Source organism: Pongo pygmaeus, chromosome 3 (assembly GCF_028885625.2).
Source record: "Pongo pygmaeus isolate AG05252 chromosome 3, NHGRI_mPonPyg2-v2.0_pri, whole genome shotgun sequence".
NCBI lineage: Eukaryota > Metazoa > Chordata > Mammalia > Primates > Hominidae > Pongo > Pongo pygmaeus.
In genome coordinates this window covers 35460982-35488474 of record NC_072376.2, presented here as the reverse complement: position 1 = coordinate 35488474, position 27493 = coordinate 35460982, and the positions used below count along the sequence as shown (strand labels likewise).

Genomic DNA, 27493 nt, shown 5'->3' with positions numbered 1-27493 from the left:
TGGATAAAGGAAACACTTTTCAGAAATTAAACCTATAGAGGCATATTTTAATCTCTTGTTCTAGGGAGCGTGTCATTTTAAGTATTTTTCTTAGTTTGTATGTAATTCAAGTGCAATTATTAATGTCCAGATTCATTATGTTTTTGTTATGTATCTACTGAAAACATATACATAAGGCCCACATATTTGGGCATTACTATAAAAGTTTCCTGCTATGATAGTATGTTCATGTTTTTCTTATTAGCTATAATTATCTGTTTACTAAAAAACAGAGGAAGGAGAATGTTACCTTCATTTGTTACAGTCGCTCAGTGTTAGTACATTTTGCAGATATACATGAATCACATATATGTTATGTTTAAGCAGGAGCATAACCTTATTGGGAATCTTTACACCATGTTAGTTTCATAATGGCATAAGGCCTTTCTTAAGCAAGAAATAATTAAAATGCCTTGACTAGCTCTGACGTAGCCAATTTAATGTTTTTCTAGGGAAATCCGAATTTTCCTTGTGTTTATTTGAGTTTAAAATAACTCAGCATTTGATTTTTTCAACTAAAACTCATATATTATAACAATTTTATACCTCTATTACAAGATGCCTTCATTTGCATGTTAGAATAATAAAGCCAATGAAAGATTGTGTTTATACAAATAGCTATACACACACACTTACATATATACACACATATGTGTACATACATATATATATACACATATAGTCCTATATAACATATGATGTATATGTATTTTATATATATGTGTCATAGTTTTATATTATATATAATTATACATATGATTGTCTATTATATATCTACTGAAAGTATATACATAATCACATATTGGACACTACTATAAGAAGCTTTCTGCTATGATAATATGTTAATATCATATATCTTTATATTTAATATATATTTATATACAAATATATATATATATATTTATATTCAGAACATTGGGGAAACCTCAATGCTACCAGCATGTATAGAAGAAAGATTTGACAGAAACTTAGAAAATACCCAGTGATTATAGGATGCAGATGGTTTCATTGTAGCAATTATTTTGAACCCCCTGACCTGTGGGTTAAAATCTCAAGACCAATTTTCTGTGCTCATTGTGTCATTGTGTCAAGGTTTGAACTTGACTGAGTTCATAGTATGACTTTTAGGGCTTTAATTTTTTAAAAAGTAAATTACACTAGTTCTTGGGGAAAATTATTTCAGTTATATAAACAAAATTATGTTCAAATTAGTTTTCAGTTAACTTACTTGAGTGCCAGCTATTAGAAATTCATTCAGCTAGGGATATACTATCTCAAACACTTAGTCAGTATTGATTTTTGTAGAACTTGCTTATTCTTGCATTAAACAATCATTTATTGAATACGTGCTGAGTAGTTCTAGGCACTGTGTAACTGCTGGATATATACAGAGATATGTCACAGAAAATAAGACATAATTTTTGCCTTCTGGAAGTTTGCAGATTTATGAATAAGAGACAAATACATGAGCAGTTACAAGCCAATGTATAAAATTCTCTAGTAAAGAGGTTCAGGGGGTGCTACCGGTGTCCATGGTGTAGGGGTAAATTTCACCCAGAGAAGGCGTGGGAACAGAGAGCTTCATGGGTAAAGCACAGTGCTTACCATGAGCCCTAAGAGAAAATGGGAGCTAGTTAGGAGAAGAGGATAGGGATTCCAGGAGGAGAAACAGTGTGTGCCAAGGTATCGAGTCACAAAGTTTGTGCTGGGAGCTTTGTGGTAGTAAATGTGGCCAGAGCTTACTGTGAGAAGGAGGAGTTGATCAATATAAAAGGCAACAGGTTAGGCCAATTCAGGTAAGGTTTTATATAGCAAACTAAAATCCTCAAACTTTGCCTCATAGGCAGCAGGAGGGCAGTATTCAGATTTTTAAGCTTGTTGGTAATACATACAGACTTGAATTTTAAACCATGCTGTTATCATTGTTGAGACACACAGAGGGCTGTAGAAGAATATGGGCAAGGAGTTGTGACAATGTAGTGAGAACTCAGTGCACAAATAATAGCATATGGGATGGAAAGGAGAGGGCAGTTCTGAGAGTGAGATCCTGATGAAGAATCTATGTGATGCAATACTGTATTTTTTGTTTTTAATGTGCTGATTGAGAAAGAAATACTCTGACTTGTAAAGGGCTAGGCAGAAGGCAATGCCATATACTGAGGTAGAGAGGGACAAGATAAAGAACATGGTGGGGGTGGAAGGTGAGGTAGTAAACAGGGCAGGAGAATTAATTCCTTTGGGTTATTTTGATTTGCCATAAGATATATGGGGGTGTGTGTGTGTGTGTGTGTGTATGTTGCATGTATATGTAATGGTATGTGTATATATATGTGTGTATGTGTGAAATCATGGAAATTAAAACCTGAGTTAAAATGTTTATGTAGAAGTGATGAGGTTGGATGGGTTCTCACCCAGTGGGCAGGAGGAGAAGAGAATTGAGGAAGCATCCCTGGAATGACCAGTAAGTATGAGATGAGCAGAAAAAATTAGAAGACTGAGAGAGCAGTCACACAGGGAAGGGAGAAAAAAGAGATATGAAATTATGATGTCGTGAAAGTTAGGGGGTTAAAAGAATTTACAGGGATTCGTTCAGAATGTCAAATGCTACAAGGAGTTTGCCCTAGATAAAAACCAAAAAGCCTCTAGAAAAAAAAGAACGTTGTTAATATTATTGATGAAGGGTGACCCCAACGGAATGGGGATTGGGCAGAGAAGCAAGATTGTGTGGTCAAAGGATGAACAGGCATGTGAGACAGTAGAAAGAATAAATATAGAAAACTCAGCCTGGTTGTGAAAGGAACAGGGGAAAGAAGCCTGGGAGGAGGCAAGGGAGGCTTTTGGGTTTGAATTATTGTCATTGTCATCATCACTCTTCCTCCTAACCACTGCTCCTTTTATTTGGTATGGAGCACTTCATGAATCAGTAACCATGAAAAAGAGGTAACTCAACTCTCCATTGGAAATAAGACGAAGATGGGAGCATACAGAAATTAATATACAATATGGGGGCAGGAGGTTGATGACATTTATACCAGAGAGCCTCACTTTTGTCAGTGAGAAATGGAGGTAAGTTTGCTGGGAGACTAAGTGAAGATAGGGCACTTTAAGAAAAAGAACATTTGAAAAAGATACTATGCAGAGCTGGAGGAAGGACTGATCAGGGGCTTGCCAAAAGCTGAGGCTGCAATGATTTGCTAATTAGGTTTACATTTTAAATACTAAAATCAGGAGTAAAAAGCCTTTCCTGCTCATGCATGTTTATATCATCTCTTGCGTAATGATTTCATCATCTTACTCCTCATCTCAACACAAACATTTGTTTTGTTTTTTAACTATCAAACTGGCTTTTGAATTTAGACTTTTAACATATAACCTTTTTTTTTAAACAAAGGTTTAGGATGCAAATATATCTATCAAAAGAATGGTGATCCTTTGCATATAAGTGAACTCCTGGAGAGTTTCAAAAAGGATGCAAGAAGCTTTAAATTGAGGGCTGGAAAACATCAGCTTGAAGATGTGACGGGTGTATTGAAAAGTTTTCTCTCTGACATTGATGATGCATTGCTTACTAAGGAGCTCTACCCATATTGGATCTCTGCTTTAGGTAATATTTATACAGATATATGTAGATATATATGTGTGTGTGTGTGTGTGTATATATGTATATATACATATATATATATATAATATAGACCATAATACATGCTTGCCTTTTAATACTTAGACTTTAAACATCTTTGATAAGCTGAAATTTTAGTTGAAAGAAACAATGTACATAATGGCTTAGAACCGAAATTATATAAATATCAATAGCTGTTTCTCTCTACCTCAAGAGAAATTCAAAATATTCACTAAATTGTTTGGTATATACTTAGTTTTCAGTGGATTTCTTAGTGCATACTTTGCTTCAACTTTGGAATGTTACAGTCAAGTCCATGTGTGCTACTAATTTCTCATTAAAAATAAAATGAAGCATTTACTACAGGGTACATTTTGCAAGATTTTCACCTATGACTCTTTTGTGTTTCTTCTATTATGTGTTCTACATCTTTAGTGTATATAACAATTTTTTTAACTTTTGCTTCATTTATTCTAAATTCCATCTAATGAAATAGAGTTTTGTTATACACTGTAAGAAAAGCTAATTAAGAGGTGACCCTAGAAAAGGAGTTTATTAAATCCCTCATGGGTCAAATTAATTTTAGTAAAACCTGTTTTTAACCTCCGATGATTTAAAACAAGTCCTTTTATTGAAACATTACAATAACAAAGACTTAAATATAAGCATTGCCTTTAATTCCACCTTTTTAATGAAGCTGCTTTTATTTTTCCATATTATAGTCCTTTTCTCCACTTTTATAATTTATGTATATGACATTTTAATTTTTATTAATAAACCATAAGCATTTCTCATATATCTATAATATTTTACAAATGATAATTTTTATTTTTCTTTTGTTCTAGGTTTTAAAACTTACTTTTGAATTATTCCATAATTATAATGTGTTTGTCTCTTATATATTTCATCTCTTTCAAGTTTTGAAAAATGGCTTTTGAATCTGGTCACATGACATTCCTCTATTGAAAAGTAATTTTCCTCATTGAACGTATTTGTTTAATCTAAAACAAGTGATATATTTAAAGAGATTAATTTTCAAATGATGTCACAAAACATGCACAGCTTGAAAATTATCCCAAGAATTACCCTAGTTAGTGTCAGCAAGAGTAGCATTATAATGAAAATAAAGCTTCTCACGATATAACTACCTTTCAGAAGTCTTTCATTTGCCTTCTAATGTTTCTCAAATCAGTAGGGTTCACTGTAATCACAAGAAGAATTAAGTGTATAATTTTCTAAGGTATAAAACACAGGGATAAATACATTGCTTTAAGCTCAGTTACCTTGCAACCCTCATTTTTGTTTTAAGAAAATTGTATTGAAATGTGTGAAGCTGTTTAGAGTATCTCTACTTTATAGACTTATAATTTGTCTTTATTATAAAATTGGTTATCAGTAGCACGTGGCAAGACTGGGCACAGTGGCTCACACCTATAATCCCAGCATTTTGGGAGGCCAAGGCAGGAGGATAGCTTGAGGCCAGGAATTTGAGACCAGCCTGGGCAACATAGTGAGACCTTGTCTCCACAAAAAATAGAAGTGTTAGCTCAGGCATGATGTGCTCCTGTAGTCTCAGCTATTCTGAAGACTGAGGTGGGAGGATCACATGAGCCCAGGAATTCCAAGCTTCAGTGAGTTGTGACGGTGCCACTGTACTCCAGCCTCGGTGACAGGGCTGAGACCCTGCGTCTTAAACAACAACAACAACAGTGACAAATATATATTTGCTAAAGTTGTCAAATTGACAAACAAGTCTTCACTGTTCTCAGTCTACCAGAACAAGGTAGTCGGCAGGGGTAGGAGTGTTCACCTTTCACTTGCATGTGAGTTCTTGGAGAATTTATTTGGAGAAGGCTTTGAATACTGGGTCAAGTAACCTTTAACTCCTTGCTTTTGCAAACAGTATAGTTTAGCCGGACCCTTCAAAAGTGGCCATGTTGGGCCTGAAAAGAATAAACCAGTACTTTCTGAGTGAATTCATAAAACTCTTTTGACGTACTGTATACCTGAGGTAGAGAATGCCTTATAGCCGTGTACCACCTATATTTATATGACATACGATCTGTTCTTTTAGGAGGACTGTTAAATTATATGTTTAGTTGAATTGCTCATTGTATTTTCTATATGGCCTGAAATCTTTCCTGAGTTTTACTTTCAATTTATTTAGCTTTATTTTGAAAATATCATCTATTTTATAAGATTTGTGAGAATATGCATACTAGCATGACTTTTTGTTTTAACCGTAGTAGTGTTAAAGTTTAAGGAATAAATGCAATTTCTCCTACAGTTACAAACTGGATAACACAAGGATAAATGTTTGGATTATACTGGGAATTATACGTAATTAATTTCCAGTAATGTCTTTGAATGTAATTTGGGTGTTTCCCCCTCTTATAGAGAGTCATCTACTAGAGCACTCAATTCAGTATACTCATGTGTATGGTTATTGATTTCATGTACAGGCTAAATCAGTATAAAAGAGATATCACTTGCAATTTTGAATAGGAGTGCACTTGAAAACTGTGTCATACAGAGTTTCTTACCTAGCCAGGGATCCTAATGTCCTTTACAAGTGACTTTGTACTTTTAAGACATCATTAGTTTGCTGCTGATTTTCTGTGAATAGAAGAGGTAAGGCTAAGCAAGAAATAAAATAGTCTTGTTTCCAAAGATAGTTGTGAATTGAGAGGAAATAATAAGTGCGGTCTCCTTGAGTTACCAAGTCAGCACAACTGATTTATTTGAAGAATGATCTATTTCCACTTCAGGTAGTGTAGACTAAACTGTCACTGCACACCCTCTACAGAGAGTCTAGATCTTTGGGGGTTCCTGTCTCTAGTTTCTCCAGATATTTGCCTTCTTGGAGTCAGGTGAGTGGAGGGTAAGTCCTTCTCATCCTCCTCTCCATAAACCACCAAATTTCTGTTCACGACAAAAGCAGGAGGTCTGTCATCCTCTAAATCCAGATTGTAGTTATTAAGGCCTGGGTTTGACTTCTTCCATTGCACTCTCACCTTTTCAAAAGATTTGAAAGTACCCTTTACCTGGATCGAAGGGCTACTGTGCAGTTCATAGTTCCAGGATGGTTCATAGCTTTGGAAAGATTTTTATAACTTCATGAGAAATAAAAATCAGAAATGTCATTTTCAAATACAAATGATAAAACATGTCTGTAGCCAGAGTTAAAATACTTTTGGCTTAACTCTTAATTTGTATTCCAGTTTGAGTAATTAATTGAATGTATTCCTGTTAAGTTCAGTGTTGAATAAAGTAGAAGATAAAAAAATATAATCCCACCTAACCTTCTATTTTAAAATTCTTTATTTTAAATTACAAATTATAAGAACTAGAGCACATAGTGCTGGAATGTTATGTAAATAAATGCTTTTCCAGATTAATAGGCAATTACTTTAGAACTTCAAACGATTGTCTACTGAAACCTGATTGTATCACTTATTAAAATGCATTTGTTTGTGACTATTTTACAATACTGCTGATAGACAGATTCACAACACAGATAATTAGTTTACATCTCAAGGTTGTTTTTTTTTTCCCCCTTCAGATACGCAAGATGACAAGGAAAGAATTAAAAAATATGGAGCATTTATACGTTCTCTTCCAGGGGTCAACCGAGCAACACTAGCAGCTATCATTGAACACCTGTATAGGTGGGTAGATGAATGAACTTTTCTAGACATTTCAAACACAGCACTCAATAAGTCATTTCTTATGTGATTGTGAATCTTTCTACATATCATAAGAACTCACCTTAGTCTCTCTTTCTGTAATTAAGTCACATTTCCAGATAAATAGCACTGGGAATTTCTTAATCAGAAATAATTGTATACAGTGTCCTCAAATGCATCTGACGCATAACAAGAATTTTAAAACTCACTTGATTTGGAAGCTGGAGAATAAAGGATGTGCAGGGGCCAGAATTCTGTAACAAGAATCTGTCTGTGATGACAGTATTTTCTCATGGTGGACATTTCTTTATTATCAGTTTATATCTTACCTGACCTTTATATTTTGGTATCAGGCTATTGATCCAGTGAGGAAATTTTAAAAATCAAAAACAATTTTCTATGTCAAGGCATGAAAGTCTCCTTGCGTTTGGAAAGATATGAGGAATATAATGGTGACTTTACAAATGAGATCTGAAGGATGAGGACATTTGAAAATAACCTTTTAAGTTAAAACTAGGTTTTTTTAATCTTAGCAGGAATTATTACAAAAACTTAAATAAATATAAATTTTGATTAAGGAATATATTGTAGCTCCCTGAATGGATGAAATACTCTCTTAAATAACTTTCCATAAAGCTGATTTTGCTAAAAGTACCTTATTTGCAGTCTCAATTTAGAAATCTTTCACAATTTGTGTTCTTTCCTCCTGTTCTTTTTTTTCCCAACCACTGCTTCTCATTTATGTCAGCTCCATTATTGTAAAACTGATTTTCTTATTGTATCATACAAATATAGTCTACATTATATAGTCCTATCTCTATGCCTATGAGATGTTGAGACAAACTTTAATATAGAGAATTTTAGTGTGCAGCATGGAATTATAGAGGATAAACTGAATGACTCGTTGTGTCTTGTGGTCCAGGGGATGCTTCTGTGCTTCAGATTTAAAGGGACATATGAACTGGGTGTGAAAGAAGAGTATGAGAAATGAGTGAAGGATAATGTCTGGGACATAGGAGTACTAGAAGATGAGAGAGTTATAGTTGGCTGGCAGGAGGTTGTGGAAGGCTTTGTAGGTCATGCAAAAACATTTAGATTTTATCCTTTAAGTGATAAGAAGTAACTGATCAAATGTTTTAGGATAATAATCCCTATGATGGTATTGTTAGGGAAGATGTCACATAGAGACAGATTAACTAGGAAACAGTTTTGTTGAGTTTCTGGTGAGACGACCTGGGGGAGAAGGGACTGGGCAAGCTGAATATGGAACACTTGGAAATGTTAACACCTCGGAGCAGAGAAGTAAAGGAAGAAAAGGAAACACTATATTACACCTATTTTGTCCCAGAAACTAAGGCAGCCACTTAAACTAAAGACAAGAGAGGTGAAAAGTACCAAATGGGATGATATTGCAGAAGGAAGTCTCAAGAAATGCAGGAATGTCCTTAAAGATAACATCCTTAAAAGACTGAGAAGTAAATTTGGATGAGGACAAGTTGATTTAGCATTTAATTCAATCACTACCCTAGCTAAAAGAGCGTTTCCTCCATCAGTAATATCCTCTTACTTCCATTCGCCAGGTGTTTATCATGCACCACAATGTGATGAAAGAGTTTCTGACTGTGAGATACTTAGATTCTAGTAACGGAGACAGACATGCAGATAAATTTTCCAGATGTTTACAGTTAAGTGTAGTGTAAAAGCATAGACATTGTTTTGAGAGGGGTGTTCACAATTATTACATTCCTCTTCTATTAAATTCCAGTTCCTTTTGCATCTTGTAAATCACGTGTGATGATTGCACTTGCACCATCTCTGCTATGCAGTTTGGTATTTTATTATGGATTCCCTACATTAACATATATATTGCTATCGTGTTTATTCACCTTTTCTTGTAGCTACCTGAATCTGTGTTCTTCTTAGATGGGAATGTCTAGCTTAGTCTTACTACGTTCATTTGATGGAGTTACTATATTCATTTGATCGAGTGTTACATTTTTAGCAATGTAACTTTCCCTTTCTTAGGGATGATGCTTCAGGGAGTTGTTTTGTTTTTTTTGTAAACTTTTAAGTTCAGGGATACAGTGTGTAGGTTTGTTACATAGGTAAACTTGTGTCATGGGGGTTTGTTGTACAGATTATTTCCTCATCCAGGTATTAAGCCTAGTACCCATTAGTTATTTCTCCTGATCCTTTCCCTCTTCCCGCTCTTCATCCTCCATTAGGCCCCAGTGTATGTTGTTTGCTATGTATTCTCATCATTTAGCTCCCACTTATAAGTGAGAATATGCAGTATTTGGTTTTCTGTTCCTGTGTTAGTCTGCTAAGGATATTGGCCTCCAGCTCCATCCATGTTCCTGCAAAGGACATGATCTCATTCTTTGTTATGGCTGCATAGTATTCCATGGTGTATATGTACCACATTTTCCTTAGTCTATCATTGATGGGCATTTAGGTTTGATTTCATGTCTTTGCTTTTTTGAACAGTGCTGCAGTGAATATATGTGTGTCTGTGTCTTTATAATATAGTGATTTATATTCCTTTGGGTATATACCTAGTAATAGGATTGCTGGGTTGAATGATATTTCTGTCTTTAGGTCTTTGAGTAATCGCCACACTGTCTTCTACAGTGGTTGAACTAATTTACACTCCCACTAACAGTGTAAAAGCATTCATTTTTCCCAATAACCCCTCTAGCATCTGTTATTTTTTTGACTTTTTAGTAATAGCCGTTCTGACTATTGTGAGTGTGAGATGATATTTCATTGTGGGTTTAATTTTTTTTAATTACTTTGTACTTATTAGTAAATAGTTTAACAACTCTTTTAAGACCCCAGTGTTATAGCCTACTGATAGAAAGAGTTGACTCCTTTGTTCATTTCTGTTCATTATAAAAAGCCGTTCTTAGTTATATCCAAGAAAAATGTAATTGCATTTTAAAGTAGTCTACCTTGTGATAATACTTTATTTGGAATAACTGTATGGACACATGGGCCCAGATATTCTTTCTCATTTGATTTGCACTTTCTGGAAAATTTAGCCCAGCTTGGCACCTGGAATTTGGAACTGTCAATTATATGTCTAATGACCTACCTTTTTTGCCTGTTTTCTACATACCTCCTGCCCCATTTCGTCCTCCTATGCTGCAGCCCCACAAGTCATTTTACTCCATTCTGCAAGCATACTTCTATGCTTTGGCCACAGGTTGTTTTATAGTTTGCAATTGTTTGAATATGGTCAGCCCTTTCTCTAAATCAACAATTAAGTATAACTTTGTAACTTTTACTAATCTATTTAACAGTACTTTTTCTCATGTTCTTCACTAGATTATAAGCTACTTAGAAGAAAGAACCATGTGTTTTTAAGTCACCACTGTATCTTTTATGTCAGAGAATTCCAATATTGGTGTGTTTAAAAATTGATAAACTGGCTTTCTGTTCTATGAAATTTCCAGATAAAAGTGTATCATAATGAACTATGCTTTTCTCTGACAGGGTTCAGAAATGCTCAGAAATCAATCACATGAATGCCCATAGTTTGGCCTTGGTCTTTTCATCCTGTTTGTTTCAAACGAAGGGACAAACTAGTGAAGAAGTGAATGTAATTGAGGACCTAATTAATAATTATGTAGAAATATTTGAGGTAATTATTTTGTATCCTGCCCTTGTTAAAATGGTTATAATGTCACTGTTTGCCAACAAATATATATGCTTTAGGGTGTTATTATTCAGATCTTTATTAATATTTAGAAATATGTAAAATAAGGAATAGTCATATTTTTTAAAATTATAGATATAAGTAGCTTTTAAGCTATAGTCATTATTTAAATTTGGTTGCATTTAAAACTTTTTACCATCTGATGTCTGTTTGACAGAATATTTCTATTTATAGGATTTTTGAATGTGTTTTCTTTTTCTTCATGTGTATGAATTATATCTACTTAGAAGTGTGAAGTTATAAAATGAACAATTCATTAATAAATACCAGACTCTTAAATTCTGCAGTTGAAAGCCCTTTGGTTTTTTCTTTTAGTTGTGTCCCCAATTGGAAACAAATAACATTCTAAAATGTTATTATTCTATGGCGTTTTACTAAGTCATCTGCTTTGACTTTTTAATTTTCCATTTTATAAAGTTAATATTTTCATGTTTCGTCAGAAAACTGTTGGAATAGGGATGATTTCTTGGTTCAAAGAAGTAAAAATAGAGGAAATAAGCCCAGGATTCAAATTGGTGGATTTGGGCAAGAGGTCCAGTTCTATTATATAACTAGTTCTAGCACCTCAATTTTGTCATTTAACCTTTTGAACATTCCCTTAAACGGTGTTTATGAATCCAGTTGTTTTCCAGAAGTATGGCTATAACAAATGAAGTCAAGACAGTTAGTGTAATTGGTTACATTGTAGAGTTCTTACATTCTTATTATAATCACTTATCATTAGACAAGAAAAAGGAGCTATTTTAATAAAACAAAATCACAGTCTGTATCTTAATTCACACAGGAATAGACACCAGATTGTGGGATTTTCTTTGCTCTTTGATCTCCTCTTTACTTCTTTCTATATGTGTCCACTGTTTTTGATCAATAGCAACTTCTTTGCAATAATCTGATGCTGAGAAAATAAAGATTAAGAAAAATATGATGTATGGCTTTATGTGCTGTCTCTATTTTCTGTATTTGTAGTTTTCCATTAATAAAATGGTTATCTTCATAGTTATGTTAAATTGAACTTTACCTAAATGATGGAAATTTAATAAGCACCTAATGAACATTTCAGTTTGATAAATGAGCTTTATTTCTCAACCTACATAAACTTAAGCCAGTAATCAGATCCTTTGCTTAAGTTTCCTAAGAAATAGGACTTCCATCAATGCAAGTGCAGCCTGAAGTAGTATCATCATAAAATATTTTGAACTTTGGGATACTCTATCTTGTTGGCTTTAATTCCAACCTAGCTGTATGGGCTCATACTAATTCCGATGGCCATTCTCATTTATTTTTAAGTTGTTGGTATTTAAATTCCTGAAGATTACATGAGGATGAGTGTCATCACTCTTCGTATTCTACATTATTAGAATGTCCCGAATTATATTTTAAACAGGTTAAAGAAGATCAAGTCAAACAAATGGACATAGAAAATAGCTTTATTACCAAGTGGAAAGACACCCAAGTGAGTAGTAATAGTTAGATCTCTAAAGAATTAAACAAAACAAAGACTTCCATTGTAAGTAAAGACATTTGCTGTGTGTATTTTCAAGTTCCTATTTTAAGCAAAGTGAAAGTAACGGGTGAAAAAAAAAACCTAAGTAAATTGGTTGTGAAATTCTGCAACCTGATACATATATGCAAAATACTTTAATGTAAATTTTTAAAAATACAGAGAAAATAAGTTTTAATATACCTTTCAAGGTGTTCTTTATAAAATCAACTTTTGTGTATAAAACCATGACTGAAAATGCTAATGGATTTCAAAGGAAACATTTAAAACCAAAGAAATACTTAGAGTAAATTGAAAATTCAGACAGCCTAGTGATTCTTTCTATTGTTATTTTGAAACTATAAATTATTTCTTATATGCTTTTGCTTTGCATGCTTTCAGATGATTGTATTAATGGAATGCTTCTAATATGATCTTTGTAACACATTCTAATTTTTGTCCTAAGTTGACTTTTCTATATCCTGTCCTGTTTTCCTCAGTCACATTATACTGGATTTTTGTGTTCTGGTTGCACTATGCTTGTTTGGTGAATATTCACTGGAATTTCTTAAGGTTGATGATTAATCATCTTCTAGTAACTAGGAGTTAGAGTGGATTCAGGGTACCAATATAAATGATAGAAATGGATCAGACGTGCTCTGTTTACAGATACATAATGAGGCAAATGGTTTTTTTGTTAGTCAGACAGTAAATTCTCCTCAGTCCTGAAATATCCACAACTAACAAGAGGAGTCATTGAAACTGTCATTCCATATAAAGAAAATAGAGGAAGGCTTAGATCAGTACTGATACTACGATATTAATGAATTATTTTCTCCATTTTGACCCAGAGTAATTATGCAGCTTCCAAAGGAGTTAGCTTTAACCTTAAAAAATCTAGGTCATTATCAATTATCTTAAATTCTCACTTTTTTTGGGAGCGGGGAGGAAGACTTTAGTCATGAAATAAAGGATTGTGTGAGGCTGAGAAGTAACCTTTGACCACACTATCTACATTGTTATTAAAAATGTTTGAGTATCCTTTTGCATTTTTTATCTTTTATATTCAGATTACAATAAAGAAGTAAGTTTTGAATGCTTTCAGTTCAGTCTGTATATGTAAGTAAAAATAATAGTATTTGGAAAAGATAAGTAAAAGAGTCTGGGAAAATCTGTTTTTTTACTTAAATTTTTCCTCTAATCCATTTAAAACTGTCTTCTGGAGTATTTTTTTCTGACATTCCGTCTCTTTGTCTTACCCGTTTGAATTTCTTACCTATTCTTTTTTATTTCATTCTATGAGTTCTTTGTATTTACTTTTTAAGTTTTTTTTTTTTTAACTTTTTAAGTTTTAAAATGTGTCCTTCCTGGAGAGCTGTTTATGCAAACGTAGTGAAAAGCAAAAGTGTCAGCTGTATCTTTTCCTTACTGAAATGTATCTGTAGCATTGAAAGTCAGGAGGAAAAACTGGAAATAAACTTTTCTAAGCCTGTAATGCCAGAAAAATTAAGGAACTTTTTCAAAGTTCATCTTTAATGTTTTCCCCACAAGTTTACTCATTAGATTGCATGCTGAGGTGAATTTGAGAATGATTTCTTGATTATGATCTTTTTTATTTAAATCAGGTGATATTGTTTCTAATTGGTTACATAACTTAAGGGAACTTCTGAAAAAAGTTACTCAAAATATTTTTCATAGATTCATATGGTTCTTTGTTAACCTTCTATACTGTTAATCTATATAGTGATATGATATCGTAAGGCCTTTTATTTTCAGGCTTGCATCTTCTTCACTTTGTCTGTCTTTTGGGATATAATAATGACCTAAATTAGTACTTAATTCTTGGCCAAAGATAATTAAAAACTTCTTTTTATTATCTGCCATATTCCATGAATGACCTCACTTTTATTTTTCTTTCTAAATTTATGTTATTTGTAGTTTTAATATAGCTCTGACCTAGTTTATCCTCAAAGTTCAATTTCGTGCATATCTTCTCTTTAAAAATGTAGCAAGCCATATTTTGCCTTTTAAATATTGGTATCATGCACACATTATAGCTTGAAGCAAAACTTCATGTGTTTTGTTTTCACCCCTCATTTTGTCTAGCCTGTTAACGTACATGCTGATGGCTCCTACAACTTCTGTTGTCACAGCCAGCATATTTCCATTGTAGCTAGATTCATTATTTTAGGAAAAATGTAAGGGTATTTGAGAGCACTAAGCTCCTGAGTAAGAGATAAAAAAGAAAATCATTGTGGTTGTTGTTGCTGATTATAACATTTGTGTAAATGCCTTGTCCTTAATCAACCATATCTGGAAATGGGCACATCATGCTTGTGAGCAGGGGAATTGAGCTTGTTTCATTGTTATAAAATATTCAGAAATATGACTAGGGCTTTATAACTGTCTTCAGTTTCAAATGTGTGTTTTTACAACATGTTTATCTGTGTTGTTTCTACCTCTGCCCTTTTCTAGGTTTCCCAGGCTGGAGATTTGTTAATTGAAGTATATGTAGAAAGGAAGGAACCTGACTGTAGTATTATAATTCGGGTAAGTTCTAAAGGTGGATGTAAAGAGGACTGTTGGAAGTCACAGATGTTAGCATTATTTTATATATTTTGAATTTTCCATTATTATATTTTATGTTACCTCTCCAGTTCAAACGACTGACAACATAGACTTTTTATACTGATATCCCCCAGGAATTCTGTATTTTAATTGTTTTGAAAGAGAACATCTTATGTGCTTTGGATTACGTGTTAAGATTTTCTTCAAGTTCTGGAAAATACCCCGAGCTTAAATACTTGTTCCTCCCCTTCCTAGCTTCCTAACGTTAGACGAGTTATTTGCTCTGAGCCTCAGTCTTCTCACCTGTAAAATGAGGAAAAATCACAGTATTACATCATAGCATTGATGTGAGGATTCAATAAGATAATGCATGTAAAACCCTTAGCACATTGCTTAGCATGTAAGTGTTTAATAAATGACTATTACTACTAGTGCTGTTACAATTAATAATAATCTGTTACCCTTGTTTTCTATACTTTAGCATCCAGTCTTCCAATTTATTTGTATATAACTCTGGGATATTTATTTGGATAATTCTTTTCTCCCTTGAGAGTACTGATCATTTGTGATGAATTAAAAATAGATGTTTGTCATGCTACTATATTTAGTAATTTGTCTGCCTTACCGATAGTAAGTGATATTTCGGGTCGCTATTTGGTAAGACTGCTTTATTTGTATGAACAGTAGACATTCTGCCATGTAACAGAAATTTGGCTTTAGCTACTTATCTTTTTTAAAGTCCAGGATTAAACAGAGTCACAACATTAGATATGTTTGGACTTAAGTTAAATATATTTTGATTTTAAGTTTTGTGTTTCTAATGATTATGAACTGTAACTATACACCATTAAGTACATTACTTAGTACATGAAGCTGAAATATTAGTACTATAATTATAGGTTTTGTCTTTATGAGGCATTTGCCTTGCCATTCCTTGGCCATGTCATATTTCTTATACTGAATGCATAATGCTGATCATAAGAGATGTGAGGAACTAGTAAAGACCAATTAGCACAAGTTCATCACTAATGCTGGAGAAGGTATTCAAAGCTCATGACTTAAATCTATACGCAGGCTCTTTAATAGCGCATTTTAATTTTATCTTCTAAAGTCACAACAGAAGTTATAATTGAGCCAAGTTCTTATGTTATCCGGTGTGTTTAGATAAAGGACTTTCCAGTTTCACCTATAGTAACTCCAAATGCTCTTTAGAAAATAACAAAAACTATTTAAAACCAATTACTTAGATTTTAATGCTTATGATTCTGCAAAACCCTTTAGTTACATTTATCTCTGCTAGTTATTACCTCAACCCATGGAGGTAGATGAAGCAGGTGATGTTCCAAGTTTATAAGAACGGAAACTGGGAAGTAAGAATACTAAGGGCAGAAATACAAACCTGGGTCATCATAATCTCGACGGGACATTCAGTATACTGATCTGTATATTCTGTAGAGTAATAATTTCCCAAGTGTGGAGTGTTAGGTGTTACTAAAGAGGAGCTTTTGGTCTCTCTTGATGCAAGGAATAGAGTTCTGGTCTTCCTGTTTCAGACCAAGGTGCTTCCTGCTGCCTGTTTCACAAGTGGGTTTCTCAATAATTTATTATTTTTTTAAGAAAGTGCTAGCCTTAAAAATATTGTTTGTTCATGCATATCAACAGCATCACTGAAATGATTCAACTACTCCATACTGCTTGGTGTTCTCTGTTATTCCTAGATGCTGTAATAAGTTTTTTTTCTTTTAAGTTTATATTTCTTTGGGCTTTTCTAAATAGAAAATAGTGGACTTCATTGTATAATTATATTCCAAAAAAGCACTAAATTTCATAAAATACAAAAGGTAGACTTTGCAAGTTACCTGCAGTGAAATAGGTTTTTTTGTTATTTATGTATGTGTAGTAGGCTTATGAGCAATTATGGGCAAGAGAAATGGAAACAAATACATTTCTAAAGAACTTTTAGTAGAGACATCCTTTTACTGAAAATGTGCAAACCAAGTTGCAACTGCAGTATTATAATGTTTAAAACATCATTATAACTAAATTCTAATTGAAGAAAGCCATTTTGCTTTTGGCCAGCATGCACTTAAGATTAGCATAAGCAAAAACAAAAAGAAGCAAATAAAAAATTCCAAAAGTCCCTGAAGAGGTGATGTGCTTATACAGTGGCCTCAGGCTTTGGGATTTTTGTAGAACCGACCCCCAGGTTGGCACTGCAGACTCTGACATCCGCCCTGGAATCCTGGTTCCAGCATACTTTGGTATCCCACCATCTGTCACTTGGCATGGCAGGGCACACCACAGACTACCGAGACCCTGGAGCTTTTTGGCATGACTGATAGCCATCGACTGTGTATAATTTAGAATCTAGGCTGGATAAACCAAGTCACTCTACACTCTTAATTATAGAACTGATGAGTAAAAAGTTTTACATTTAGATGACTGTTGGATTCATTATCTGGCGAAGGTCATTCCGCATGTAATTAGGTATATTCTTTCCTTCTGAGTGGTCTAATTGCTCAGTAAGTGATTAAAAATATTCTCTTATGTCTATATTGTAATCTCTTTTTGTAGTTATGTACATTTTATGGAAAAGATCTGAACATGCTGTTTTCTGTACGGGATTAGGGAAGCTGGTTTTAACCATGCTCAAAATAAATTCAAGAAATCATTAAATGGTGGATGGGGAATATTATTGACCTAGCATAAGGCTACTTCTGTGTCTAACACGTTTTTTGAAAATACATTACTTCTCTTACAGATATCTCCTGTGATGGAAGCAGAAGAATTAACTAATGATATATTAGCAATAAAAAATATTATTCCTACAAAAGGTGATATTTGGGCCACATTTGAAGTCATTGAAAATGAAGAGCTAGGTAAGTGATTTTTATGCTAGGGATTCTTAAATTACTTATACTGTAAAAAAGTACTCTTTAAGACAAGACTATAAACATTTTATGTCTTAACATCTTGTCATGATTTTTTTTTACCTTAGTGCATGTGTTAATATATGTTTGAGGTTGCCTTTTTGTGATTTTAGTCATCAAAATAATTATATTACCTTATTGACTATAAAAATATAGTGCAAGACTTTAGGTATCTCTTTTGCTGCCTCAGGAAAGAAGACCTTTGTTTATAAGGACAAGCGATTTGATTTGGCACAATATTCTGAGTGGTGTGAATTACTATTATTTAACAAGAAAACTGTTATTTAACAAGAACAAGGAATGTTGATTTAAAATATTGATTATTCTATAAAATAATTTTAAGAGCAGCAGAAGGTTCATTTTTGTCTTTTTCTTTTTTCTATCTTTAGTGAATCACATATTTTGTTGTCTTTCATCTCCAAGATGCCTAGGAATAAAGGGAGCATTTAAAGCACCTTGACTACCCCAACAGTCAAGTGCTGAATGAACTTAACATTTTAATGACACCATGTGGTTTCAAAGGCCTCCAGAAAAAAAAATAAGATAAAGAATGTCTTTATACCTTCACCATCTGTCTAGCTGCTACCTACTAAGGTCTTGGGACACTTTGGAGTATAGCTGCCAAACTGCTAAAAGGAAAATCTTGCCACCCTCAAGCTCAGGATAAAAATTAAAATTCAATGTTGAAAATACCCCATAGTGTGTTATTAGGAGTGTTGCAATCAGTGATAAAATGAAATGGGATTGTCAGTACTTTGTCTTTATGTTTTTATCCCTGTATTATGATTGTGCATAGTTCTTTAAAATTTAAAACGTTTCAATGTTATTTTCAAATGTACATTGCCAAGATCTAATGACTATGGTACTTTGATGTCAGTTCACAGTGTCTCCCTCAATCGGTCTCAATCCTCCTCGTGCACAGAAATACTCTGGCAAATGACTCCTATGACCCCCCAACTGTCAAGTCCCCCGATTCACATCTGGGTTCACTTTACCTGACCTTCTATGGCGTTATTGTTAATGACTCTTCCCTTTTTATCTGATGATCTTCACTCTGCTTTCCATACTGCCTGGATTCTCTGCATGATTTTCTGATCATTTTACCTCTTTTGTAGATTCTCCTTATTCTGTTTTCTAAACATTGGGTTTTCCTTGCTGCAACCTCCTTTGCCATTTTTTCTCATGTTACCTGTTTTATTTTTTATTATTATTAGATAATCTCTTCTATTTTTTGTGCTTGACTAACATGTATGAAATGGTGTTCCCCAAATATACCTTTGTTCTTCCTCCATCTGGCTCACACTATTACCTCTTTTAAAACCTAGACTAAAAGTTTCATTGTACTTTGTCTCATTTCTCTTTATAGTACTTATCACCTTGATTTGTACTTGTCTCTTTTGATGGGGGTTCCCTGGAAAGTAGGAGCAATTCTGTTTTTTTTTTTTTTTAATCTCTAATGTCTAGCATAGTGCCTAGTATATAGTAGCCATAAAATCTATTGAATAAGTGAGGCATGATTTTCTATGACTCTGTGGTACAAGGGTGACAAAGTTTTTATTTTTTGTCTTTAATTGTAAAGAATGGGTCACTCGGTTACCAGCTTTGTTATATTTGTGTGTAAACGTTAACTGTCAGCATTATTGCCAGAAATATCTTTCCACATTACAAATTGGTTTACATTGTTCCACCACGTAAAACCCTTTTATTATTTCCTCATTGCATATTCGTCCTTCACAGTCTAAGTAAAATGTCTCTTCCTTCATGATGTTTACACTGATTTCTTATCATTTGTTTAAAAATCTATAATACTGCATACTATATGACTTATAGAATAGTAATGTGTATATACCTGGTTCTGCCCTAGACTATACTTTTTTTAGGGCATTTACCATGTGTTTTAGGCTTTATATTTTTGACTACTTCTCATAGTGCAGTTGATGTGGATCAAACTCCACAAAAGCCTTTTCAACTGAAGTGGGGCAAAAAAGCAGACGCATTCTGGACCTGAGTGATATGGATTGTGGTTCCTGGTATAGATGCATCCAAATGTGGGAGGCACATAGACAGAGATCTCTGTCTGTAGATTAAGAACCATGAAGAGATCTCAAGGCCCTGTTTAGTGCTTGGACAGATGATTGTCTCCTACACGCTTCTATTTCTGCTGCTTTTTAAAAGTTTGATAGCAGAATACTGAATTGTGGATTTAGGGGTAGGCATCCCCTCCCTACCTCCCCTGCCCTCTCAAAGTTTGAGTACACTAAAGCATATCTGTGTGCCACTGGAGCTCTGTGTCTCTGGCTGCTGGCCATCTTAAGAGGAGCAAGCAGGTGGATGAGGATAGGAAAGAATTATATATAGCTAGAAGAGGGGTTGCATTATACCAAGAAACATTGTTTTGAAATCTTATCTTGAGCAATCAAGGGATGTTTACCCTCAGAATGACTAATTATAAACTTGAATGTGATAATTAGTATATAAAATGCTAAGATTGAATTGGATTTTTTCTTATTTTTACTTCTAATTAAAATAAAGTTGTCTTTATGCCAAGATATCTAAAAAACTAGGAGACATCAAGTTTTGATTTGTGAATGTGTCAATGTATAAACAAAGAAATGTGTCATGTACACCTAGAAGGAATACCCTTAGAGTTAAGAATTCAAATTTGGCATGGTCTTAATGTTTGGTCAACTGTACAAGTAGAAATTGCAGGAAGAGAAAACCTTCCAGAGGAATAATGGTAGGAGAGCAACAAAAGGGCCTGTGGTTATGTGGGTTTACTGAAGCCAGTGGGACATGTGTGTACCACATGTCGAAGGCTTTATATCTAGTAACATGCAGGGAAGATAAAGTGAAATATGAGAAGGAGATAAAAGTAAAGGCATAGGTAGTAAGAAGGTTGTAGTTGAGAAGAATGTCAGCCAGGCAGTTGGTGTGTTTTCTAATGTAAACATAAATCCTCCAAGTAATGCAGTAAAAAAATGAATGAATGAATATATAAATTTATAAATATGTAAGCCAGAGTGCTAGATTTTAAGTATCTGTATATTTTAAAGCAGGAGTTCTCTATATCCAGTGTTTCCTTTGTATAATAAATGTTTGGTAATCTTCCTTTTACTGTCCTGAGATAACCTATTGTACTCATTAAAAATTAATACCCTAATTAAAATATAAAAATAAAGGGAACATATGCATTATTAGCATGTAAATTCTGGGAAACTCCTATATGCTTGAAGATGATGAAAAGAGATTCTTAAACCTGTAAATGGAATCACCATGGATGTGGCAGCTACTAATTCAGATTGCTATAATCATGTACATTTTTTTTTTCACTTAGATGATATTTCACCATTACTGTCATTGGTGAGATGGTGCACAACTTTTCAGGGAGTTCTGACTAAACAGCATAATCATCTTTTTTTGTTTATATGGTAGTCAGATTCGTGGGAAAAAATGTTATAACCATTTAAAACATTTTAATATTTTTGACGTTTTCATTTTATATTACATTGGTATGAAATATACATTAAGCTGAGTTAGATTCTCTTCCATAAGAGCCAGTCATCCAAAATATGCTATTATTTTAATGCTTTACCTTAAATCCGAACCCATCCTCTGCCAATGTAGACCCCTTTACCCTCTAGGTTTTTCACATCTTGAAAGACATTTAACTGCTGAAGGCCCTCATTTAAATAGGCTTCACTGAGAGATCCAAGTTTGCGAAGCAGTCACTTTTTATGCAGTAATATCAGAGAAAGATGGCCTTGTTTCTTCCTCATACCTACTATGATGTGGAAGATCTGTTTATTTTTTATTAGGATTATTTCTAGCTATTCCGACTGACACATAAACTGCTGTTATCTTCTGATTATGTGGACAGGGCAGACATTGTTTTTCACTTTGCATATGTTACCCAAGAAAACAAATTACATGTGAGAAAACCATCATGGGAAGGCTTACATATGTGTCCAGAATAAAATTAACTATAATAGTTATGATTTTGGACTTTAAAGTCAGATAGGTTTGGGATGCACATCTCTGTTCCTCACCTTAACCAGCCATGTGACTCGAGGCAAGGGGCTAAACCTTTGTGATCCTTAGTTTTCCTTACATGTGAAATATGAATAATAATATCTAGTGAAGCGTGTTATTGTGAAGTTTGAAAGTGATAACTAAAGCATCCAGTATATATAATGCCTGATACATAATTGTTATTCCATAAATGGCAATCTTTATTGGGATCAGTAGTATCTCAAAGCTTGCAAGTAGTAGGCGGAGGGGGAGGGATAGCATTAGGTGATATACCTAATGTAAATGACGAGTTAATGGGTGCAGCACACCAGCGTCGCACATGTATACATATGTAACAAACCTGCACATTGTGCACATGTACCCTAGAACTTAAAGTATAATTAAAAAAATGTATTTAAAGCCATACATAAAGGGAGTGCTTATTTTATAATTAGTTTTACCTTCAAATACATCTAGCTTCAATTAGAAGACAACAAACTTATGAGTTAGTTAACAACTGAATTATAACGTTGGCAAATTGTGAGCAGTTATGATCTTTGCCCAATCTTTTAGAAAATTGTTTGAAGAAAAGTAATATTGACATAGCACAAAAGATTTTATCTGGCTTTATGATGACTCATTTTATCTGTGAGTCTTTCTGTTAATATGTTTTTTTGATTTATGGGCCATCAAAGAAAATAATGCAATAATTTGTCAAATATTTATTGAGCATTTATTATATACTCAATACTATGCTGTGAATAGGGGATATATAATAGTAAACAAGATGTATATTTGTCTTCAGGATGTATGGCCTAGTGGATTTTTTCTTTCCTTCTTTATTCTTGCCATTATTATAAGGAGTTAGCTTTCTCCAATAAGCACAGAATGCAGAACTGGATTTCTCTTTACTGGATAGGAAGCAAACATCTGGTAATTTACATTGGAAGCAGACAATTTATTTTCTTATCTGAAACTAGGAATTGTTGATAACTTCTGATATGATATGTTCATAGCAGGGGAAACCAGTATTAGGGAGGATGTGATATATTTATTTAAACTTGTGATTTTATTATCAGTTACATTATGATGGATCATATAAGTATGATGCTTTTGATATGCTCTTTCCTGTTTGTCTTTAGCCTCATTACTTTAACCAAAAACAAAAAGCTCAAGTGCTATGTGCTTTATGTTTTGGATGGTATGAAAGAGTTGAACTGACTTTTACATGGCTACAACGCTAGGAAAGCAGCATTGACATCTTCATGTCAGAGCTTCTTTTCTTGTTATTTCAATTATGCTATTTTCAGTGTACAGAGAAAAAGTTTGAATTTCCTTTATTCCAGCATATGTTTCTGTTGCTACATTTTATTAACTGATTGGCATATTTTGATCATCAAAAACTTTTCTGTGAGGCTTTGATTGTAATTCTAAAACTTGTTCTTTTGAACTCTATGCTAAGAATATATGCTGCATTTAAAATTATGATTGCCTAAATCAAAATGTGTATGGATGAATATTCTTCAGAGAGATATATTGAAGATGTCATGTAGTTTCTTGCTGGTTGGCCTATTATGTCAATAGTTAATATATAATATTGACACATAATGTTTTTTATATTTCCACTAGTAGTTAAACATACACTATTCAGTACTATTTTGTAAATGATTTTAGTGTTTTCTATAGAAGTTACATTTTATAATTTTATATTGATTATGAAAATATTAGCTATGAGGTATTCACTAGTATTGATCCAAAATTATGAGTTTGATCTTGTTGGGATAAACAAAGGATTATGATTAATTTATGATTATTATTTAGTAACGGACAATATTAAGTTTGTTAGTCCTTTTAAAACCATTTAATTGCATATAAAAATAAGAAGGTTTCCCTAAACAAACCAGTATGTTATCTAAAAACGAGGATAGAGGATGGGGATGGTGGTTCATGCCTGTTCATCCCACCACTTTGGGAGGCAGTGGTGGGAGGGTAGCCTGAGCTCAGAAGTTTGAGGCTACAGTGAGCTATGATTGCACCACTGCACTCCAGCCTAGGTGGCAGGGTGAGACCCTGTCTCAAAATAATAATAATAATAATAAAGTATTGTACAAAGGGTAGAATTCTGAGATTTTTATCAAAAGTACTTCTGATTTTTAAAAATAGTTCAGTAACAGGTATTCCTGCATGATTAATTTATATAGTAAATGTTATTATGTGCTTAATAATTTTCTAGGTCTTAGGATATCTTTTACGTAGTCATAGTGTTATTACTGTATAATATAAGATATGATTGTGTATAATGTTGCCTACAGATCTTTTCAAATGGATTTTTAAAAATTTATAATTATAAAATAAAAAATTGTTATCTTAATATATTTTCCATTTGATTTGGAATTTATTTTTTACAGAGCGTCCTCTTCACTACAAGGAAAATATACTGGAGCAGGTGCTTCGGTGGAGTTCATTAGCTGAACCTGGTTCTGCTTACCTGGTGGTGAAGAGATTCTTAACCACTGACACAATTAAACACTGCAGTGGTAGGTGTCATTACTTCACATTGCAGCTATGATTGAAAAATCAAGTGGTTAAAGGGTAATTAATATGGCACAAGTAATATTTGAAAATGTGAAAAATGAGTAGCTAGATACAGAATGAACTGAGATAGTACATATATAAGAAAGAAGAATATATGGACAGGAATATATTTTCCCAATGTGTTGCTCTGTGGTAATAGTTGGCTAATTTGATTGTACCAAGTTCAGGTTTTTGGAAATAATAGTTGTTTTTAAAGGTTGTTTACCATGCTTATGCTTATATATTTTCCTCAATTTTTAGATTGAGGGCAAGTCATCTCCGTGAATTACATTTACGTTGGAAAGCTTTCTGGGCGTTAAAGGAATGCTAATTATATAGGCTCTGAGATAGAGTGCTTGCTTTATATCTCACATTTTTGTGATGAAGTTGGAAAATAAATACTTACAAAATAAAATACTTCCAGTAAGAATGCTTCCCATCCAACTGGAAGGAGATAGTGCGCATGTAAGGTTAATTAAGTAAGTTAGCTAGCACAGTGAACTATATAAGACCATTTCTGAACCTCTATGAGATCTCAGAAAATTTTTATTTTGAAACTTAATTATTCTTCTGTTGTGTTGTTATCAACTGAAAGATGAAAAAAACAAGCCAGGATTATATACAATCCAACTCAAAAAGCTAAGGATTGAAATTTACGATTACTTTTATGATTAATATTAATAATAACCATTATTATTTCTTAAGTGCATATCAGCAGAGCTCAACACACACCAAAGCTCATTTAAAGTTTTTTTTTAACTTCCTTGTAAGTTATATTACCTTTTGAATTTTACAAATGAAGGGAAGAGAAACTCAGAGAACTTAAGTAATTTGCCTTATATTATTCAGTTACTAAGTATTGAATTGAAGAACTGATTGGTGTTCCTCCTAATTTTAATCATGTGAAAAAAGGTGGGGAGGATGGTACAGCTGTTCAGTGCGGTAAACTACTAGTATCATTGCAGATTCTCTAGTTAATAGTCATAATTCAGAGCTCTTAATTGTACCAAAGCTTATCATATAAACTTCTGATTTAATGACACTGTCTTTTATATCTTATATACTTTTGCTTACATGAAAGTACTTTTACAAAATGCAAGTAGTATAACAACTTTTATGTCATTGTGTTCTTATAAGCATCTAAAAAGCCAAAACAGATATTAACTCTTTATACTGTAGAAATGTAGCCTTTCAGAGACCTTTATCCTGTTTGAAATTTTTTCATGCTCTTACATATGATTCTGACCATATACTGCCTGTGCCTTCTTAATGTTTGCAACAGGATTTCTCTGTACTCGTGTGAATGCACATGTATGAATGCACATGTCATAAAGCAGTGGCTCTCAGCTAGGAATGATTTCCCCTCCTTCCCCTCCCCGCCCACAAGACATGGAACATACAATGTCTTGAGACATTTCTGACTGTCAGAACTTGGAGATTGGGTAGGGAGGCAGGGCTTCTGGTATTTAGTGGGTACAGACCAAGGGTCAATGCTGATGTTGAGAAACCCTTATTTAGATAATCTGTGATATCTGTTCTAATTGTTTATCTTTCTGTTGAAATTTTTCTTTGTTTCTTTTCTTCCGATATTCCTCTGCAATATCTCTAATTCTCCATGTTGCAACATGTTTAAAACCTACACCTATACATAATACCTTTACTGTTGTGTGAATGCTAGTAGGTTGGCTATATGAATAAAAATAGGTAAGAATTAGATCCTAAAAGGCTATGTTATAAGTGAAGGTTCTGTATGTCTGAGGGTGCGGGTAACCCAAAACAAGTTCACCATTAAATGCTATTAATCTTCGGGGCATGGCTGGGGATGGGTAGCAAACAACTCAACAAGGTGTAGATTGCACTAGTTTAGAGCAGTCATATCTGAGTAAAACCTTTGTTGTGTAAGGGCAAGAAGCAATGGTACAGTGACAGCCGCTACGTTGGGTTGGCTGTGACCACAAACTGGGTAGGAAGATTTGGTGTTTTCGTGATGTTCCACCTATCCCATTACATCTTCTAGATGGAGATATGAGTGTGTCCTTCTGTTATAAAAGCATCAAGCCTCTGTAAGATCTAGACAAACCATCTTGTAGAAAAAAAGCTAGGGAAGAACTAGAGAAGCGAAGCAGAAGAAAGCAAGCTGGAGGCTTAAGTGATGTTTCAGAGATTTGGATGAAATATTCTTTGGTTTGTGTTGTTGTTGTTGTTTGTTTTGAGAGGAATCTTGCTGTGTCACCTAGGCTGGAGTGCGGTGGCGTGATCTCAGCTTACTGCAACCTCTGCCTCCCAGGTTCAAGTGGTTCTCCTACCTCAGCCTCTTGTGTAGCTGGTATTATAGGTGTTCATCACAATGCCTGGCTATTTTTTGTATTTTTATTAGAGACTGGCTTTCACCATGTTAGCCAGGCTGGTCTCGAATTGCTGACCTCAAGTGATCCACCTGCCTTGACCTCCCAAGGATGAAATATTCTTTGGAGTAAAATGTCAGTAAACTTCTGTATCACTCTCTTACCCACGTCACGTCTCTAACAGGGTGGGAGCCATAAAACCTACCTCTGTCCCTGAACTATCCCTACTACCTCATTTAATCCAACAAATATGCATCTTGTTATTGTCCCAGGAACTTTGCATGAAAAAAATAGTGTTTTAAAGGAAAACCATCAGCAAATACATTAATTGGATCATTTCATATTTGTAGTTATGTAGTCTGGTCAAAAATAAGAGAACCTATAAAATAAATGTCTAAAGTACTCTTATTTTCTAGCCCATAAAATTTTTATAAGTATTGAATTAGAGTTTGATTCATATTCAGATTGTAAAAGCAAAATAATCTCTTTCATTATGGTTGGTTCTCCATTTGTTTGAATTTAAGCT

The 27493-nt window shown here is 33.7% G+C and overlaps 1 protein-coding gene across 9 annotated transcripts in view; it reads left to right on the top strand.

The window, feature by feature from the left end:
- The window catches only part of ARAP2 (ArfGAP with RhoGAP domain, ankyrin repeat and PH domain 2), a 247505-nt gene that overhangs the window by 112831 nt on the left and 107181 nt on the right, over positions 1 to 27493 (top strand). For 5 of the 9 annotated variants that reach the window (XR_010126032.1, XM_054484483.2, XM_054484484.2 and 2 more), the window contains 7 exons: positions 3431 to 3643; positions 7221 to 7326; positions 10840 to 10987; positions 12447 to 12515; positions 15018 to 15092; positions 17872 to 17989; positions 24457 to 24585. Coding sequence is in view for 8 of the 9 variants with exons in the window: in XM_054484483.2 (XP_054340458.1) it covers positions 3431 to 3643; positions 7221 to 7326; positions 10840 to 10987; positions 12447 to 12515; positions 15018 to 15092; positions 17872 to 17989; positions 24457 to 24585 (858 nt within the window). In the remaining variant the exon portion in view is untranslated. Of the gene's footprint in view, positions 1 to 3430; positions 3644 to 7220; positions 7327 to 10839; positions 10988 to 12446; positions 12516 to 15017; positions 15093 to 17871; positions 17990 to 18429; positions 22846 to 24456; positions 24586 to 27493 lie in introns of those variants that run through there. The other 4 variants (XM_054484487.2, XM_054484488.2, XM_054484486.2 and 1 more) reach the window with 3 other exon arrangements.